Source organism: Miniopterus natalensis, chromosome 1, assembly GCF_054644295.1.
Source record: "Miniopterus natalensis isolate mMinNat1 chromosome 1, mMinNat1.hap1, whole genome shotgun sequence".
Taxonomy (NCBI): domain Eukaryota; kingdom Metazoa; phylum Chordata; class Mammalia; order Chiroptera; family Miniopteridae; genus Miniopterus; species Miniopterus natalensis.
This window is the reverse complement of record NC_142081.1, coordinates 58,091,276-58,111,464: the sequence shown is the minus strand read 5'-3', so window position 1 is coordinate 58,111,464 and position 20,189 is coordinate 58,091,276. Positions and strand designations below refer to the sequence as shown.

The following is a 20,189-nucleotide window of genomic DNA, read 5'->3' as shown; positions in this document are numbered from 1 at the left end:
GAAGTGGTCAAAATTTTAAACTTCTGTTCTTTGAACAACACTACTAGAGAATAAAAAGAAAAGCCACAGATTGAGAGTATTTATAAGACATACACCTGATAAAGGACTTGTATCCAGAATATATAGAGAACTCTCCAAACTTAAGAAAACAATGGGAAAAGTTTTGAACCAACACTTCATTAACGAAAATATTCAGATTGCAGTTAAGTACTTAAATAGATGCCCAACATCATTAATTATGAGGGAATGCAAATTAAAACCAAATGAGATATCACTATTCACCTTTTAAAATGGCTAAAATTAAAAAGAGTGATTATTCTAAATAGTGGAAAGATGTATAGGAGCTGCAGTTCTCATACACTGAACTACTAGTGGGAATGGAAAGTGGTATAACAACTTTTGAAAACAATCTGACAGTTTCTTAAAAAATTAAGCACATATCTACCATGTGATCTAGCCATTCCACTCCTAGATGTGTTTCCCAAGGAAAAAAAAAGTCCATACAAAGACTTGTAAACAAATATTCATATTTGTACTTGTACAAAATGTAGTTTGTAATAAGTTATATAATTTGTAATTATTCAAAACTGAAAACAACTCAGATGTCTATTAAGAGGTGAATGGATAAACAAACCATACAATGGAATACTACTCAGCAATAAAAATGAATGGACTATTGATACACACCTCAAAATGTATGACTCTCAAGATAATTATGCACAGTGAAAGAAGCCAGACATTGTATAATTCTGTTTGTATGAAATCCTGAGAAGATGAATTTATAAAGATAGAAAGTTGATGAATGGTCGCCTAGGGCTCGGGATGGGAATGGAGACTGATTGCAAACACACTTGAGAAAAACGGGAATATTTTAAAGCTGGATTTTGTTGTTTTAAAATAAAACAACAAAAAACCCACACTGAATTTAAGAAAAAGGAAAAATAGTTTCGCTCTTGAGGGCTGGATGCCCCTGAATAGAATATAGAGAGGCAGAGATTTTTCAACCCTTGTGTTTCAACACTGGTGTGCTGCAAGAAGTTTTAAAGTATGCAATACCTGACTAGCCAGGGGCACTGACCTCTTTCCCTTAGAATGTCAAATAAAAAAATGACAACAACCAACACAACAGTAGCCATCCCATGTGAATGAATCAAAATTACACCTATTTTATTTGTCAAGTCAGCAAAAAATATTTTAATAATTAGTTTATGTGTGCCATGAGACGAAAAAGGTTGCATATCGCTGCCCTAAATCAGTTAACCTGATGTGATTCATGCTAACAAGACTGACACACCAAACCTCTTGCAGGGGCCCCAACCTGCTGAGAAAGAGCCCCCTGGAGGGGAGATGAGTATTTGCCTGGTAAATTGTACTAAAATTCTTGGTGCCCCCGAGCATTGTGCTCAGAGGACTTTGTGGGATTTGTCCAGTTTTTCTGCGGAAGTCTTGCTTATATTTTCAGTGAAGTAAGTACCCAGAGCTTACGAATTATATCTATCAGATATTGTGATCTCATCTAGCACATTTGAATACAGAGTTTTTTGAATGAGTGGCTAAAAATCTAAAATATCACTTTGGTCAGGAGGGTGTATAAGGGGAAGAAAAAACACATGTGCCAAATGACAAGCTTTAAATGTTTTTTCTACCTTAGGCGGTTCTGGAGAACAACTTGCCCTCTGAAATCACTAGCAAGATCAACCTTGTGGACCTAGCAGGCAGGTAATTAGGATTTCAAAGCCAAGGGGAATTACTCCCTTGGCAGTGACCTTGTTCTTGCCCATTTTTTAGGGAATAAACTTGTTCCAGCCCTTTTCATAGTTCAGTAATACTGAGGAAATTACAAAAGAAATAAATTCTTTCAATGCTAGATTAAGAAATTATAACTTCTAGGACCTGGAAAGTTCCACATCAGGGGTTTTCAATCTTAGTTGCCCGTTAAAATCACCTGGGACCTTGTAAAATTCCCAATGCCTGGGCTGCACCTTAGACCAAGTAAATCAGATTATTAGTGGAGTCAGGAGGGGTGCAAGCATCAGTAGTTTTTAAAGCAGCCCGGTGATTCCATTGTACAGACAGAATTGAAAACCACTGCTCTAAGAAGGGGTAACTGAGTTAGCATGCTTTTTTCCTTTGACTTAGTACTGCCTTTTAAGTATTAGAAGGAAGCATGAATCATAGTCACATATCCAGAAAGAAGAAAGTCTTGGGGATAATGTGGTCATCAAAAAGTGTAAGATGAAATAAGGAAATTTTCTTATTTTAAAACTGCTAAACAATTGATATGATACAGCATTCCCTTAAAAACTAAGTGCTATCTGGAATAAACTGTATCAGTTAATCAGAAGTGTAAATTTTGAATATTTGCCATTTACTTTAAAAAGGAATTTGAGACAGTTGACAGTTAATGACACAGATACTATAAAGCCATTAATGTGTGAAATAAAACAATAAAGGTAGAGGGGAGGTATACCAAAAAGCCACGCTAATATAATTATTGTAAATGAGTATTACATTTAGCTGGAAGTGCTCTGGCAGCCAAAATAAAAACAGAAATGTAATGAATTATTTGATTTTTAAAGCCTGAGAAGCAGAAGAATGCCAGTTCATCACAAGATGGCAACTTTTTTTTCTGGAATTGAATTCTAAAAGGGACTTATTATGTGGGTATTTTACATGATGTACAACATAATGGATAGTGTCTTTGAGCATATTATAAGGATAGTGTTGTCTTGTTTGCTTTTGTTTTTGTTTTTATTGACTGTTTTAGTGAAAGAGCGGACCCCAGTTACTGTAAGGACCGGATCACTGAAGGAGCCAATATCAACAAGTCTCTTGTGACTCTAGGAATTGTCATCTCCACTTTAGGTATTTTGCTGATAGACTGGCTCATCAGAGTGGGAGGGAGACTTTGGAGAATAACTTATGTATTTTCATTTTGTCAAAATGGGGTAGATACAGGGTTCTTTTTGATACAGTTACCTTCTGGTTTGGAGCATAAAAATTGATATTTATCTGTTGTTTTAGACAACTTGGCCATCATCTTGTACTCTCATTTCAGAAAGAAGAGAGACTAAAATATTGTGTAGCTCAAATATCCATGTCATAAGCCCAAACTCTAATTTAGGGCTTAAACTTAAAGATCTTACCGTATGCAGAAAGGGATTAAGAAGTGTGGAACTTAAGTCTTTGTTCCCCAACCATTGTTTTCTTTTAATGAATTTGTTTTAGAATTTCTTTTTTCTTCCACTTTTATTATTTTTTGTCTTTTAAGCCCAGAACTCTCAAGTATTCAGCAGCTGCCAGAGCCTCAACAGTGTAACCAGCAATGGTGGTGACAGTGGGATTCCTAGCTCTCCTTCTGGGACCTGTAGTGGAGGGGGACCCTCCCGGAGGCAGTCTTACATCCCATATCGGGACTCTGTGTTGACCTGGCTGCTGAAGGACAGCCTTGGTGGCAACTCCAGAACCATCATGGTTGCCAGTGAGTGGGATGCTGGGGCTGGTTCTGTGTTGGGACTGGTACTGTGCCTCCGAGAAAGGGCCACGACCACCCATTTCATCAAGGGTCTCTTATACAACATGGACAGTAGCAGCAAGGCAAGTGGTTATGGGCTGGGTCAGAGGGCTTGGCATGTTTTTTAACTTTCTTCTTTTACCTCAGCTGTGTCTCCTGCACACACTAGCTACAGTGAGACCATGAGTACACTGAGATACGCATCCAATGCCAAGAACATCATCAACAAGCCACGGGTAAATGAGGTGAGACCTTCATCTGAAGTCCTGGTCTGTTATACTTTACCAAAGTTCTCCTTTTGTTCTCTCTCTCATTGATGTCTTTCTTTGTGTACTCACTCTAGCTTGCCACACTTGTTCTTCAAATGATAAGGAAGTGAAATTCTTTCTTCTAGTGTTCTACCCTTCTCTGATATCTCTACCGACTTCATTTATAACCTATTATGAATAATTTAGATATTTTCCTAAGACCATTCCTCTTAACATTCATGGTGTACCATTATCATTCTAAGAAAGCTTATTTAAAAGTTTCTTTATTTACTAATTTTATTCTGAGTTTTTGTTGATGTATGCTTTTTTTTCCTATGCATATGGTAATTACGTCTGTGTTTTGGGCTAAAAAAGGCATATAATAAATTTTTTAATGAGAATATTCCAAAAATTCCTTATCTGCTTTGCAATTTCGCTGAACAGTTCCAAGGCAGGCATTACAAACTGGTGGCCACACAGATCTAGCCCACCTGTGAACTGTTTTAAAAGGCAGTGTAATTAGTCCTGGCTGGGTGGCTCAGTTGGAGCATTGTCCCATGCACCAAAAGGTTGTGGGTTCCATTCTGGTCAGAGCACATACCTAGGTTTTGGGTTTCATCCCCAGTTGGGGCACATGCGGGAGGCAACCAATTAATGTTTCTCCCTCTCTCTCCCCCTCCTTTCTTCCCTCTCCCTTTCCTGTCTCTCTAAAATCAATAAAAATATTCTCAGATGAGGATTTTAAAAAGTTATTCTTTTAAAAAGGCGATGTAAATAGACAGGTACTAAGTTTAGTTACCATACAGAAAGATTAGCACTTACTATCTGTACATGCCCTGGCATTTGTGTTACCTGCCTGACCTGCTCTAGGACAGTGATTCTCAAACTTTAGTGTGTATAAGAATCTCCTGGAGGGTTTATTAAACCACAGTTGGGCCCCAGCCCTCAGGAGTTTCTGATTTAGTAGGTGTTGAGTAGGAGCAGAATTTGTATTTCTAACAAGTTCTTAGTCCTGGGACCACATCTTGAGAAGACTGCCCCAGAAGGTACTCCAAAGGAATAATGTACTTCTTCCAAGCTAATTGCATGATCTCATAGCTGTTATCAATCACTGGTGACTGAGTTCTCTGTTTCAGGATGCAAACGTAAAGTTGATCAGAGAGCTCAGGGAAGAGATTAGACGACTGAAAGCCATGCTATTGAGCTTCGAACTGGTATGTTGGCAATCAGAACTTGTATGTATTGAAAAGCCCCTTTTCTTCTGCAAACCGTCTGCGTGCTGCTTTGTGTTCTCAATTAAGTGACACCTGTGGAGCAGGGGCAGGTGCAAAAACTGGATGGGGATTACTCTGATTACCTGTGTAGTTTCAGATGGGGTGGACATCCTCTCACTGTATCATCTCTATTGTCCAAAGTGCATTTCCCTGAATGGCTCTTACTCTGTTTGTGGGTAGATATGGGGAATGGGCCCTCCAGAAAAATTTCTTTGAATTCACCTTCTTTGTGTCTATCTGAGCCCAAATACTTAGGCTTCTGATTTATTTCTGATTTTAACAATAGTCTTTTCCTTATGTGTACTGTCTCTTCCCTCTCACAAGAGTAAGGGTGGGACCCACAAAACACAACTCTCTCTTTGTTCAGAGAAACTTCAGATCATTGAATGAGAAGGATGGAAATCTGAAGGAGCTGGTTCTCCAGAATGAATTGAAGGTGAGTGTGTGAGGTGGACTCAGTTGTGCTTTACATCACCCTGGGAGGAGGCCTGATCTCTCTCCATCATTCCTAGGCTGGGGCTGCTCCCCTGTCAGGACAGAGAGGTTCTGTCTAGTTTAGAGATAATTTTTGTCTGCACTGATCCTTGAATGGGGGATTGGTTTGTCTGAACGGCTGGTGACCAGCTTTCTGACTTTGTTTTGTTCTGTCAAAAATGACAACTCCCTTTGTATAGTCGCAATAGCTTATAAAATAGAATTTATTTACCAGTCAATCAACCAACCAACATGTATTCATTGAGCACCAAATAGGTGCTCAGCATGATGCTGCAAAATATAGTAGTCCCTGCTCTCAAGTGGCTTACAGTCTAGCTGGAAACACATTTAGAGACATTTAAATTTAAACACATTTAAATGTAATAACTATATGAGTTAGATGAAAGAGCTTAGGGAAGGAAGAAATCATGATGGCTTGGAATTTTCAGTGCAGGTATTACATTGCTGGAGCTGAAAGTCCGAGAACTTGAACTAGACCTTGAAAAATTGATAGAGTTTGTTAGGTAGGTAAAAGGGGTAAGGAATTTGGGGTGAGAAAGGGATAACATAAGCAAATCCATGGAACTGAGGGGATGAACTGGTGTGGGAGGCCATGTGGAAGCACACAGTGTGAGAGGCCATGTGGAAGCACACAGCTAAGCTATCTGGGATAGGCGCTCTTGGTAGAGGTTAGGGAAGTAAGGTGAGGGCAGTTTGGGAGGTTTGAACTTGACATAAACGGATTGATCGTAGCTTCCTGAGCCAGGTTGGTGTTATAATAAAGGAGTGTAGTAGGGAAAGTAATATGACAGTTGTATGTAGGATGGATTGAAGGGAGGGGAGCCTATAAGCAGAGAGACCAAGGAGGAAAGAGACTGTTGTCGTGACCCTGTGAGAGCGAGGACAAGACATTTTGGGAGATTAGATTACATGGTGATTCCCAGAGACACTTAAAAGGAAAAAATGACAGGCACTATTTGGTGGCAGGTTCGATTTAGATCCTGCAACCAAATGTCTCAATTTCCAATCTTCTATTACATCATCCTATGTGTTATTACAGTATCCTGGCTATGTCAACATTTTGTTATCCAAACTAAACTTCAGGATTATATCACGTATCCAGAAGTTTCTCAAAAATTCTGTGTTTAACCATATGTTCTGATTTGGGGTTCAGAAAATATTGTGCTCCTATACATAAGAGATGAGGAAAGAGTCAAAATCATTCCAGGCTCATTAGCATTTTTGCATTGTGCAGGCCAGTGGAATTCTAGTGGATGCAGGACTCAGTGAGAGAGCCGGCCAGAGGGAGGTGTGTTCAGCAGTGCCTCCAGGTTGCTGTGCCAGGCTGGCCAAACTATAAGCTAGAGTGACCTGCTGCTGCTTGCCTCTGCCAGGTCCCAATCCAGCTTGGCCCTTTGGTTACCCTGTAGTTTTCAAACTTCAACCCAATGATTGTGACATTAAAAGTAATGTTTATAGGGTCCTTAACATATTGTACCTCAACTTGGCATAGTTTCTTTTTTCTTAAGTATTCCATTTATGATAGAAGAATTTAGTTGAATCCAGTTTCTTTTCCCGTGTTCCTTAGTTCTTACATTTCCAGGATAAGCTGCCTGCCTAGGCATGAATTTCCACCATAAGAAGAAAAAAGGACTCTGCAGTCAGTATTGTTTGTTTACATTCCCCAGGTGGTCTTAAGGCCTCTAAGTCTTGGTATATTTATATTTAAAACTGATCCTGATAAGCCCTCAGGATTTTATTATTATGTTGTTATTTTATGACTGTGGTCTTTCAGACCAGTTTCATATAGTCTTTGTTCTCCCCCCGGGAGACCTGTGCTTTGTGGTCTTTGAGCTACGTACACACTTACATTAGAAGTAAAAGAAAAAAAAAAAAGTCAAGGTGCTGCACCTTGAGAAAGAAGTGTTAGGTCACAAAAGGATTCCCAGCATGGATCACATAGAATAGAAGGGGGATGGGAAGGGGGAATTATAGATGTCTGACTAACATTTCAATTAATTTTTTTAAAATAACATTAATGGTGTGTTTTTTCCCAATTATAAAAACAATACATGCTTGTTGCAGAAAGCTTTAATGTTTATATGGGAGTTTCTATTTATGAAAGTAACACTTGCTTATTTAAGAAAACTTAAAAAACACAGAGATGTGACAGAGGAGGTGCAAGGGCCTCTGTGGGGCTTTGAATAGTAACGGGGGAGAGTAAGAAAGTAATACGGGGTGGGGGTGGGGGTGGGGATGGGGGTGAGGGGAATCGGGCCAGGATGACATCTGAACTTTAGTTTGCTTCTCATGCTGAGTCTCTGAGACCACCACCTCTGCCTCTGCAGATAGACCAGCTGACTAAAGACTGGACCCATAAGTGGCATGAGTGGAAGGCCTTCGTGGAGCATTACAGAGTGGACATCAACAGGAGGAGGGCTGGGGTTGTCATTGACTCCAGCCTGCCACACCTGATGGCCTTGGAGGATGATGTGCTCAGCACAGGTGTCGTACTCTATCACCTCAAGGTGCGTAGGCAGGTGCATTCCTTCTTCCTGAGCTACTGGTCCCAGAGGTCAAGGAGGGAAAAGCCAGGGGCAGCATCTGTGCATCTGTTAATTGAGAAATGCCACAGAGCTGCCTTCAGGTTTGCCCTCAGGAAACAACTAGCCAACCAATTGGGACCCATTTGGTTTTTGTATGAATAGAGCAGAAGACTGGAAATCAAAACAATCATTTATTCTTTTAGCTGCTGCTACTGTTGCTCTTATATAATTTACTTTTGTTCTCTGAGCCTTAATTTCCTCATTTTAAAATAAGAATGCTGCTGCTTGTATTCTTTTTCTGGCTTCCTGAAACACAGGAATGTAGGCAAGGAGGTGAAATCCTAACCTTAAAATACCACTGGTGCTCCTGAGCTGCTCACAGATGGCTAAAGGGAGAATCAAAAGATCTGAAACAGTTTCATTTCAATGCTTCCCCACTTCATTCAGCCTCCAAATCAACAAAACGTGCTCCTCCCAATTCTCCATTATTAGCTTTACTTGGGAAAGAAGAGAGGAGAGAGAAAGTAGATACAAGAAGTTTAGAGAAAGCATGAGGGAGAATCCAAAGGCTGGGGTGGGGTGTGGGGTGGGGCCGTGGGGGCATGACATGCAGCCACCCAGAGGAAAAAAAATTAAGGCCTTTCATGAAGGACCTGGCTCACCCGGTTCTTTGTCACCTGGAGGCCAGATCCTCATTTATAAATGAAGCAGTTAGAATTAGTGACTCATGGTAGATAGAGTCTTATATCCTGCCCTCATCAAAAATGTCCTGCTGTAGAGGGACAGTCTCTGTGGAAGGCAAAATATACTTTTCCTGGCCCAAATCCCTATGCTCACTGAAAATCCAATCTTCATTCTTATAATTGTCCCCAGCTGACAATGTAAAGGAAGAGAGTTTATGGGGCACATGTAATGCTGCTATTATCCCTGGAGAAATTAGACTCCTAATGCTGCAGTACATGTGGTAGTGAGATGTTAGCAAAGCTCATCATGTTCAGAAAGTCTCTTCTTAAGCCTTGAAGGAGTTGTCAGAGACTGAGCCTCTCAGACAGAAAGTTAAAGTAGCTTATTTTCTGATACACAGAGTATAAATTATCTCAGTGAAAATGCCTCAGGCAGAATCTAAAGACTATGGAACCACAGGGAGAGGTTGGAAGTCAGGAAGGGACGGGGTGTTTTAAAATGGTCAGTATTTGAGTAGAGCTGATCTGATATATTGATTGCATGTGGAATGAGCAGATGAAGCTAGAAGTTAAGCGGCAGGGCTTGGAGTAGCAGTAGAGGGTGAAAGGATGTGACCGGCCCCCTCTGAATGCAGAGATGCTGGTTTTCCTCCCTGAGCCAGTGCACACCCAGGGTGGCACTCCCTGCTGGGTGCATTTCCAGTGAACCTGGGGGATGGGGTCCAGTTAGTGGTAATACTGGCATTTCTGCATTTTATGTACCCATTGTTTCCATTTGTTTACACATTGTTTCCATTTGTTTACCCATTGGTTTGGGTAGTAGTATAACAGTAATCACTCAGATTCTGTTTTGTTTGTTTTTTGCTTTGCTGGCTTGTTTACAGATCCAGAACTAGTCACTAGAAACGCCCTGAAAGCTTGGGAGGAACCTTGGGCGGGAAGGGGGCCAGGGGAAAGGATGCATAGAGCACAGGTTACTGATATCCTAGAATTCATCCTCATAAGTGCCTTTGTGCTGCTAACTTTCCCCACGTAAAGAGGCAGAGGGGCAGCATGCACAGGTTCCAGTTCAGTCCTTGTTAAACCGATGCCATCACATTTTTTGGTTGTTTCTGCCCTGCAAGTCTAGAAGTTGTGATATGCTGTGGCCTTTTTCCTTTGGGGAGGAATGTGCCTCATCATCAAGGATGACCCTGAACCCACATGAGGGGTCTTGACCTCTTTCCCTTGATTCTGTTTGGCAGTGTTTGGAGGCCAGTCTCCATTGGCTTGTGTGATCCTCAGTGGCTGAGCAGAAAAGGCTGGGCTCTGGCTGTTTGTGGGTGTGCGTGTGGAGGGGGGCACAGAGCCTCATTCATCACTTCTAGGAATCTTTCTCCTCACAAGCTATTTTGGGGGAACTGCAGGGACCACCCCTCTGGCTGCTAACTGTGAAGCCTAGTATGACACACTCTGGTCACTTTGAAAACCTTGGTTACTAGGGAGGTGGTATGCTGAGGTTGGAAAAGCATGGAATTCTAGCCAGAGCTCTCCTGTTTAGTTTGTGGGTTCCTTGGGCAACTTATTCCCTATTAGCTTCAATCCCATGTCTATAAAAGGGGGATAATAATACCTACATTTTGGTTGTTAAAGGGTTAAATAAGAGATGTCTATAAAGCACTCAGTGCAGTGCCTAGGAAATAGTGAATCAATGAATGATAAATATACATCTAAACTCAACATCTCTGTTGCCGTGTTGCTGCCTTCCTCAAACAGCTATGTTGTCTGAATTGCCATGATCAAAGGCCAAAAGGCCTTGTCTTCTACTAACCTTGTGATTCATTTATACTAACTCCCATTTCCCCTCCTCTCTTATACTCTCTTCCAGTCCTTTTTGATTCTAGATGTGCTTTTCTCCTATTCGTGCTTTACCCTTCTTACAATCTGGTGTCTGTTAAACTTCATCTGCGGACCAGGAAGGTAAAAATCCTGTGCTTCCATACACCTTCATAGAACACGTGTGTCTGAGACTGACTGGACCGAACTTGGAACACACGAACCTTAGCCCCTGAGAGAAAGCTACACCTGTGTACCCACTTCCTCAGACTAAAGAATCTCTGACTGACGGCCCTGGCTATTCCCTAACCTCAGGCTATACTTGTTCGACTTTGCAAAGATCTGGTGCTGCTTTGTCAGATATTTTTTGCCCCCACCTTCTCAGTGTCTTCCTGGCTGCAGAGTGAGTGGGCAGAGCAGTCAGAACAGCCTGGACCAAAGTTGAGAGGAGTGGTGTAGAAAAAGCTAGGTGTGGGAAGACAGTGATAACACTCAAACAGGTGGACTCCTCTTTGGGGACAGGGCTGTGTCCCTTTTTATTTTCATTTAGATGACTTTGTTTTTCCCTTTAGGAAGGGACAACAAAAATAGGAAGGATTGACTCAGAACAGGAACAGGATATTGGTAAGTGACAGGGCATATGGTCTGACACTTTGTGGCAGATACTCATGCCTGACAGCTTTCTGCAGAGGAACCTGATGGTGCTCTAAGAGGAAAGGATCTTTGAAGTCCTAAGGGGCTTCTCTTTTTGCTGCTAGGTTGTCGGGCTGCAGCTGTGTGTCTGGGACATGGTAGGAGGGGGACCCACATGTAGGAGGATCCAGGTCTGGGAGGTTTCAGGTGGTGGCTCTTCCCATCTTGGGATACGAGATCTTCCAGATGTGGAGTCGGATCTCATGGGAAGAATGGAGGGGGTGTTTCCCTGGGCCATGCCTCTGCCCAGGTGACCTCCATCTCTTCTCTGTAGTCCTGCAGGGTCAGTGGATAGAGAGAGACCACTGCACTATCACCAGCGCCTGTGGGGTCGTCATTCTGCGGCCTGCCCAGGGGGCCCGCTGCATAGTCAATGGCCGGGAGGTCACTGCCTCCTGCCGCCTGACCCAAGGTAGGACTGTCTACCGCCCTGTGTATGCTAGGATGACTGATGGACCAGCTCCATTCCCATGGGCCAGACCCAGAGAACTCAGTAAAGCAGTTTCTGCACCCAGAGATCTGAATATTTCCTAATACAGTCTTCTTCCCATACATGAAGAAGCCCTAATTCCTGGGCCCCAGAATGGAGAATAACTCTGAAATTTGTCCTGTGTTTGTTAACTCTGTGTCCTTGGGGAATTATCTGAGCCTCAATTTTCTCATCTGTAAAATGGGGATAATAAGAGGATTGAATAGCAGGAAATGTGAGGCTTGAATGAGCTAATCCATGTAATGTTCTTAACAGTGTTCTTGGCACTTAGTAAATGCTCATTATCATTATTACTGTCACAATTACTACTATTATGAATCTGGGTTTTTTTGGTTTTTGTTTTTAACTTTATTTATTTTTTAATTTTATTTTTGTTTAAAATATTACAGATGTCCCTTTTTCTCCCCAATGACCCATTCCACCCCGTCCCATCTCTCTCTCCAGTCCCTCTCCCCACCATTGTCCGTGTCCTTGGGTTGTGCATATAAATTCTCCCCCTCCACCCACCCGCCCTCCTATTATGAATCTGTTTAAAATCTCTGTCCTTTGAGGCTGAGCTTATATTCCCCCTCTTCCATGAAGTATTCCCTGACTACTCCACCTGGAACTCATCTTGCTTCCCCTTGGAGTACCAGACTCTACCTGTTCATTTCATTAGTTTGATACATATGCTGTACAGTATCCAATGAATACATATATTATTGACTCAGCTAACTTATCCACTTGTTGAGGGCAGGACTTTTGCCTCACAAAACAGTGCCTTGCATATAGTGTGTACTCAGAACAGGAGCTGTTGATTGAATTCTCCTCTGTCTCTGTATCACAGGAGCAGTCATAACCCTGGGGAAAGCACAGACGTTCCGATTCAACCACCCAGCAGAGGCCGCTGTCCTTCGGCAGAGAAGGCAGGTTAGCGTGCTATTTTTTCTGTGGCTGTTGGCCTCCCTGCTTCTCCTTTCTGGGGGAGGAGTTTGAGCTTTGTCTGGTTCTCTTGGGAGGGTAAGGAGGGTTGATGACTGCAGCCTTGCTATGCTTTCTTCCTTGTTCTCAGGTTGGAGAGGCTGTTGGTGGCAGTGGCTCTTTGGAGTGGCTGAACTTGGATGGAGATGTCACTGCCTCCAGGTTGGGTCTCTGCCCTTTGCTTTGGAAGAAAAGGTGAGAAACAGCTGCTCATTCTGCTGTGGAACCTACTAGTTTTTCTTCTTAGTCCATTACAACATGGAGCTGGGAGACGAGTATAGCAGCCAAGGTGTGAATAAAGCCTGGTCTGAACCAGCTTGGCAAGTGACTTGAAGATGCTGAGCTAGGTGCTCAGCTGATAGTTGCCAGGGAACTGGACTTGGCCCTCATTTATTTCCTCTTCAGTACCGCAACTTCCTTCATCACTGACAAAGTATAGCATTTGTTGTTTCCTATGGCCACTTTCCTCTGTCAATAAGATTTAAATGTGGTGTTTTTATAGATAGCTTTGATACAGTTTTTGAACTTACCTCCCTGTATACCTCTTTACATTCTGTGCTACCTGTGTGTGCATGCAGGTGTGTGTCAATTAGCTTCCAGGACTATGGCATTCTCTGGTTTTTTTAAGACATTGTGGGGCTGAGAATCTTTTTTTTCTCTTAACCAAGGGTCCAGAATGATGCATAACAGGGGCAGGAACTCCAGGAACAATGTGAAAATATCTTGGGGTTCTGCCCTCTCACACTCACTTCACCAGCATTGTAACTGTGAAGCATGGAGCCAGAGTTTTATATGTGACTGGTGGCAACTACTTTTATTCTTCATAGTCATTTTTCATCCATTTCTTCATAGAATTCCCTTCCCAGATCTAGACACGTGTGGATTTGGTACTAGGAACAGTGGTATCCTTCTTTTCACAGAGCCAAAGTGGCTACTGCTTTCAGGACTTCCTTTAGAAAATGTCAGCAGGGGATTCGGTGACTGTCCAGCACCATGAGCACGGGGTGTTATGATGGCCTTTGGTCCCCTGGTTCCTTTACAGGGAACTAGCTGCTTTTTCCTCAGGCCAGGAGAGTTTAATGGCAGCTAAAGATAGTCCTGGGTCTGACCTTGGTAGTGGGGGATGTTGGATGCAGGAGCAGATGTGCTCTGGTGCAGGGAGCATGAGATCAGGCAAGTTCTCACAGTGTGGTTGCTAAGGGCCAAAGGGCCATGCACCAGAGTCTAAGGGAGGACCATCCTAGAGTCAAGAGACTGAAGGCTGTTTGGGGGGACGGGTAAGGTGGGAGAGGTGACATCAGGTGAAGTGTATGAAGGCCAAGATGGACTCAGGACTGAGGCTGGGGCTCTTGTTTTGTCAGAGTGGCCCTCTCTTTTTGTAGTGAATCCATGAAAGGAAGCCTTGTCTTAGGTAAGGTTTCCATTGGAAAGACTTACTGAGTCTCTGAGCCTGTTTGCTCACCTCTAAGTAAGGATACTACTCTCTCTCCCAGGGATCCTTGCAATATGGGTTGAAAAATCTAGAACATGTGGAGTACTTTGCTGAAGCTCCTGTTCTCCCATCTCACCACTGCTGACCAGAGGACACTGCTCTCCAGCCTTTTTAAGGCCTTCCTGGGCTCTCTGGCCCAATGGACACTGATCTGACCTTTCATTTAGAGAGCACAGAAAGGGATTAGAGAATCAAGGCCTCTCCTATTCGCTGCCTCCACTCTTTAGCACCAGCTCTAAGAGCCTGTGGGCTGAGCTGGTCCTTCCTAGCTTCCGTAGCTGGCATCTTATGCCAGCCCTGGTAGAAGTAGGGTGGTGTGGGCCTCCAGCCTGTGATTGGGCAGAGGAACTGGGAGGAGAACCCATGAGAGTGGAGAAAACTGCAAGTAGTCAGCTGGGTTCCCAGTTGGTTTGTGGCTGTATCTCCATGAGAGTCTCTTCTCTGCTCTTGGTGGGGTTGGCTCCCAAGCCTCCCCTTGTCCTAGGCTTTCTTTCCTTACCTTTTTTCTCTGGAGGAGCAGTTGTGGGGAACCTGCAAAGCTGAAACTGACTCCAGAGCTAGGGGAAATTGGCCAGTCTGTCTCCTTTCCTCTTGCAGCAGTGTTCTGGACCAAGGAATTTGTCCTTGAAACTGTTTGTTGCCCATGTTCTTTGCAGTTTCCCATTTGGAATTTTGGGGACTTAACCTTAAGTGCTCAGAGCCCAGGAGACACTGTAATTGCTGCCACTGCTACTGCTGCCTTAGTGAGTAGATGCTGCTGCATTTTGCTGCAGAAGCTGTCAGACTCTGAGGTGACCGGGAGGGCGCCATGGAGTCCTGGCAAGGAGGGGTCCAGGCAGCAGCTGGGGGAGGCAGGAGCCACTCAAGATGAAGGGGGCAGTCATCTGAGAGAGACAGAAGTCCTTGGCTGGCAGGTAACTGAAGGCTTGCCCTTGGTACTCTACCCAGACATGTAGCATAAGGTTGGTATTTTCTTTCTCACTTGTTTTTTGGGAACTTGGCTGATGTACTTAGCAGAGGAGCTGTTTTCACTGTGATGACAGGGGCATCTCGGGAGAGTGTGCGGTATCTGTAGTGATCCTCCCAGACCATCTCTCCTCACAGGCCTCGATGCTGCTGTGAAGGAAACTACTGGATTATCAGAAACTGACTGGCAGCTGCCTTTCTCCAAGAGGAGGGCTAGAGAGAGCTCTCCTCCAGGGAGGGAGAAATTGTAACCAGGGTTCAAGATGTCAGAGAAGGAAGCTAAATACTCTCCGGGAATTCAGAATAAAGATCCCCTCCCTGCCCCTTGCATCTGCTGGTCTGGATCTTAGCTGGGTTTGTCTGAGACACTCAGATGGGCTTATGTGTGTAATTCTGCCATGTCTGTAGTCAGACAAATTTTGGAGTAGTAGGGTGGACATGACACATGTATAAAATGTTTTCCATTAACTGCTTTTTTCTATTTGTGTAGCATTAACTGTTTTTTTATTCCAATTGCTATCCCTAGACTTTTGCCTCACATGCATCAAAGTGTTTTTGCTCTTTTATGTCCATTCTACTATGTGTATTTGGCCTTTTGCCCACAGTAGTCAGTGCCAGTCTCCCCCAGAGTGCATTCATTCAAGTATCTGGGCCTGTCCTAGTCCTTGGACCCACTGCATTTTTTTTTTAAATTTCATATTATTATTTTAATTTTATTTTTTAAAATTATTATTATTATTTTTCTTTATCTTTATTGTTGAGGGTATTAGGGGTCCCATTTTCCCCCCCAGTTGATCCCCTCCACTTTGCTCCCACCCCCTCCCCAGGCCTTCACCCCGTTATTGACTGTGTCCATGGGTTATGCATATATGCATATAACTTCTTTGGTTAATCTCTTCCCACCCTCCACCTCCTTTCCCTCTTTCCTCTGAAATATGATCGTCTTTTGCATTTGTCAGTGTCTCTGGATCTATTTAGTTCATCAGATTCTTTTGTTCATTAGCTTCTTCTTAAAGAAGACCCTTCAACTTTTCCTGTAGTGCTGGTCTGGTGGTGATGAACTCCTTTAGCTTTTTCTTATCTGTGAAGCTCTTTATCTGACCTTCAATTCTAAGTGATAGCTTTGCTGGGTAGAGCAATCTTGGTTGTAGTTCCATGTTTTTCATCACTTTGAATATTTCTTGCCACTCCCTTTTGGCCTGCAAGGTTTCTGTTGAGAAATCAGCTGACAGTCGTATGGGTGCTCCCTTGTAGGTAACTAAGTGCTTTTCTCTTGCTGCTTTTAAGATTCTCTCTTTGTCTTTAACCTTAGGCATTTTAATTATGATGTGTCTTGGTGTGGGCCTCTTTGGGTTCCTCTTGTTTGGGACTCTCTGGGCTTCCTGGACTTGTAAGTCTATTTCTTTCCCCCGATAGGGGAAGTTTTCTGTCATTATTTTTTCAAATAGGTTTTCAATTTCTTGGTCTCTTTCTTCCCCTTCTGGCACCCCAATAATACGAATGTTGGGCCTCTGGAAGTTGTCCCAGAGGCTCCTTATACTATCTTCATATTTCTGGATTATTTTTTCTTCTTGCTCTTCTGGTTGGGTGGTTTTTTGTTTCCTCATGTTCCAAATTGCTGATTTGATTCTCAGCGTCCTCTACTCTACTGTTGATTCCCTGTAAATTATTCTTCATTTCAGTTCATGTAGCCTTCATTTCAAATTGGTACTTTATTATATTATCGATTTTCTCAGTTATTTCCCTAATAATATGTTTAAACATCCTTAAATACAAAATTCTGAACTCTGTATCTGTTAGCTTGTTTGGATCTATTTCATTTAGTTCCTCTTCTAGAGATTTCTTCTGTTCTTTCCGTTGTGACATGTTTCTTTGCCTCCACTTTTGGCTGCTTCCAGGTGTTTGTTTCTGTGTATTAGGTAGAGCTGCTATGTCTCCTGGAATTTGTAGAGTGGCTTTGTGTAGTAGGTGTCCTGTAGGATCCAGTGGCTCAGCCTCCCCAGTCACCTGAGCTGGGCCTTCTAGGTGCTCCCCTGTGTGGGCTGTGTGCACTGTCCTGTTGTAGCTGAGCCTTGGTTGCTGTTGGTGTCACTGGGAGGGATTGACCCCCAGGCCAATCAGCTGTGAGGACCAGCTGCAACTACAGCCAAAGAGCTGCTGTGCTGGAGACACCCCTGTGGAACAGGATTTACTTCAGTGGGGCTTTGGTGTTCACCAAGTGCGCCCCTTGAGTGTCACTCGTGGATGTGGTAGGGTTGTAATCCAGTGTGGTTGAGTCTGAGCACCAGGTGCACTATCTCTGGGGCCTCCTGGGAGGTGCAAAGTCAGCCTGTGCCAGTGCCTTGCCCAGGGCCACCCAGCATGGGCTACACAGCAAACTGTAGTTGGCTGCCAGTTATGCTGGGCTTGGAGGTGTCCAGGAGAGGCCAAGCTATGAGCCAGTGCAGGCTGCTGCTACTGCCAGGCCTGGGGCCACTTATCAAGCCCTATGGGTCATGCTGCTGCTTGTTTGAGGAATTTTAGGAAAGTCCTAAGCATGAGGCTTGAGAGGCCACTTACACAGAAAAGCCCCTGGAAATGGCCTGGATGAGCTTGCAGGTGGGGAGGGGCCAAAGGTGTGAGGTGCTGGGGATTCAAATATGGCACCTACCTGCCGGCTGTGTGCCGGGAGGACTCGCCAAAGGAGCAATGCCAGCTCTTCTGCCTGGGAGGAAGCCGCCCCTCCACCCCTCGCCCCAATTTCAGGCAGGTTAGTTCCTCCCCGAGTGTCCCAGGTCCTTTCAGGCTGCTGCCCGGCGCTGGGCTCAGAGGGAGCGCGTCTGAGTGAGTCCGTGCGCGGGCCCTTTGAGAGGAAAGCGTGGGGCTCCCGCAGCCTCTGGGACCCTCAGCCACAGTCCCCGCTGGTTTCACAGCCCGGAGTTCTGGGGACGTCTCTTCCTGGCCCTGGAGCCCTGGGTTGGGAGCCCTTAGTTGGGCTGGGACCCCTCCCTTCTCCAGGAAACCTCCCCTGCGGAGATGTCCTCCCGGGGTTCAACTGGGGCACCGGGTGTGGGCCCGCGGCCCCGTCTCCATGATTTAACCCGGATCCGCCAGCATCTCCTCCCCTCCTCCCGGTCTCAATGCTCCTTCAGTTCCCTGGTTGTAGGGCTTCTGTTCAGCCAGATTTCAGGAGGTTCTGAGCGATGGTGGTTCTGTATTTTAGTTGTAATCTTGATGTGGTTGCGGGAGGCGGCGGGTGCAGCTTCTGTCTACACTGCCATCTTGTTTCGACCCCCACTGCATTTTGAATCACCTCACAGCATCCTTCACAGAGAAGACACTGCTCATGTTTCAGCTCCTACCCACGTACCTCCTATCCATCTATTCACTCTCCCACCCATCCATCCTTTACTGTCCTCCTAAAGCTACATTAAGGAATCTTAATTCCTCTAAGACAGAGGCAGCAAATGGTCTGTAAAGGGCCAGGTAGTATTTTAGGGCTTTGCAGGACTTAGAGTCTCTGCTGCTGAGACTCAGCTTTGCCATTGTGGCTCAGAAGCAGCCTAGACAAGATGTAAATGAATGGTGTGGCTGTGTTCCAGTAACACTTTACTCACAAAAACAGGCAGTGGACCCAATCTGGCCCACAGGCTATAGTGAACCTCTGCTTTGAAACCCTCTGTGATTTCATTCTGCTCTGCAAAGTGTAAATCTCCTGAGCAGAGTGAACCGCTTAAGAGCATGCTGCTCGGCCGAGAGCTGGTTCTAGTGTCCAGTCATTGCATCCTGGGGCTGGAATGAAGGCTGAGGGAGGCTGGATTAAGGCACTTTTGTGAGCCTCTGGTGGATCCTGACCCTTCTCAGCCATTCCCCCTCCAACTGCCATCCTGGAACGTCCACTCAGTTTGCTTCTTTAGGAACCCAAATGACAGGGATGAAGTGACCCTGCAGAAATAGCATGTGAGGTCCTCTCTAGAAGGTTATGTGTGACCCAGGGCAAGGTTAGCATGCCAGGCATAAGCTGCCAGTCTTTAGGGGAAGGCTCTCAGTCATCCATGGTCACCCAGGAACCTAGTAGCAGAATGAAGTATGACTGTAATCTAAAATTCTTTTTGAACTTTGTGTTATGGAAAATTCCAAATACACTACAAACAATCAACTCATAGTTAATCTTGTTTCATTTACATTCCCACTCACTTTCCCCCACTCCTCCCCACTGGATCTAAGCAAATACCAGACAAATTCATCAGAAAATGCTTCAGCATATATCTCTGAAGGGTATGTTACAGTCTAAAACTCTTGAACCCTCTTCCAGCGCTGGTTCACACAAGTGTGGTTGTGTAAATTCTCTGTCTGGAATGGCTGCCGCCTACCACCAGCTCTCAGAGGATTTCTGTTTCGGGGAATGGAGGTGTAGTTGTAATCTATGAACATGTGTGCAAGACTCTCCATTCCACAGGGACTCTGGGGCTTCTGCTCAACTTTGTTTCCAGCAAATACCCTTTTTTTGAAAAAAAAAAAGGCAAAGTTTCTTGACTTAGCTAAAATGTTTCAGGGCTTTTTGTTTGTTTGAAAACTGCTTTACTTTCCTGGTTATTTTTCTTAGATTGTGCTAAACCCACAATCTAAGAATACGCTAGTCTAAGGACTGTTCTCCCTCCTGCACTATGACATCATTAGCTGCCTGTGACACCACGCCTGTGTGTCCCAAGTTGCCAGAAGTCCAAAGCCCTCTCTGCCCTGTTGAATTTATGGGCTCTCTCAGAGGGACTTAGATGTCCACTGGTTTGTACTGAGATGGATTTGCATTTCCCTGGGTAACCTTGGCCCCTCTGTGACAGGAAAGTGCTGGGGGAGCAGCGTGACAAGGACCACCAGCTACCCAGGGCTGGAGAGACAGTCCAGAGGGCCGAGATTCAGCAGCAGCAGTGCTACACGGGGGATTTGAGGCAGCGAATCCTAGTGCAACAGATTAGAGCCAAGCAGGACCTGGAATTGGACCAGGCGCATGTCAGCTGGCAGATTAAAGACAGTAGGTGCCCGCTGCTCACAATG

General features: G+C 44.3%; 1 protein-coding gene across 2 annotated transcripts in view; it reads left to right on the top strand.

Annotated features, from left to right (window-relative positions):
- The window catches only part of STARD9 (StAR related lipid transfer domain containing 9), a 101,933-nt gene that overhangs the window by 54,412 nt on the left and 27,332 nt on the right, over positions 1 to 20,189 (top strand). Inside the window, exons 10-22 of one of the 2 annotated variants that reach the window (XM_087822090.1) lie at positions 1,652 to 1,719; positions 2,768 to 2,865; positions 3,272 to 3,481; positions 3,662 to 3,759; positions 4,899 to 4,976; positions 5,404 to 5,472; positions 7,859 to 8,038; positions 10,597 to 10,698; positions 11,127 to 11,178; positions 11,522 to 11,659; positions 12,564 to 12,646; positions 12,789 to 12,892; positions 19,976 to 20,166. In XM_087822090.1, coding sequence (XP_087678216.1) covers positions 1,652 to 1,719; positions 2,768 to 2,865; positions 3,272 to 3,481; positions 3,662 to 3,759; positions 4,899 to 4,976; positions 5,404 to 5,472; positions 7,859 to 8,038; positions 10,597 to 10,698; positions 11,127 to 11,178; positions 11,522 to 11,659; positions 12,564 to 12,646; positions 12,789 to 12,892; positions 19,976 to 20,166 — 1,471 coding nt within the window. The remainder of the gene's footprint in view (positions 1 to 1,651; positions 1,720 to 2,767; positions 2,866 to 3,271; positions 3,482 to 3,661; positions 3,760 to 4,898; positions 4,977 to 5,403; positions 5,473 to 7,858; positions 8,039 to 10,596; positions 10,699 to 11,126; positions 11,179 to 11,521; positions 11,660 to 12,563; positions 12,647 to 12,788; positions 12,893 to 19,975; positions 20,167 to 20,189) is intronic. The other variant, XM_016212304.2, reaches the window with a different exon arrangement.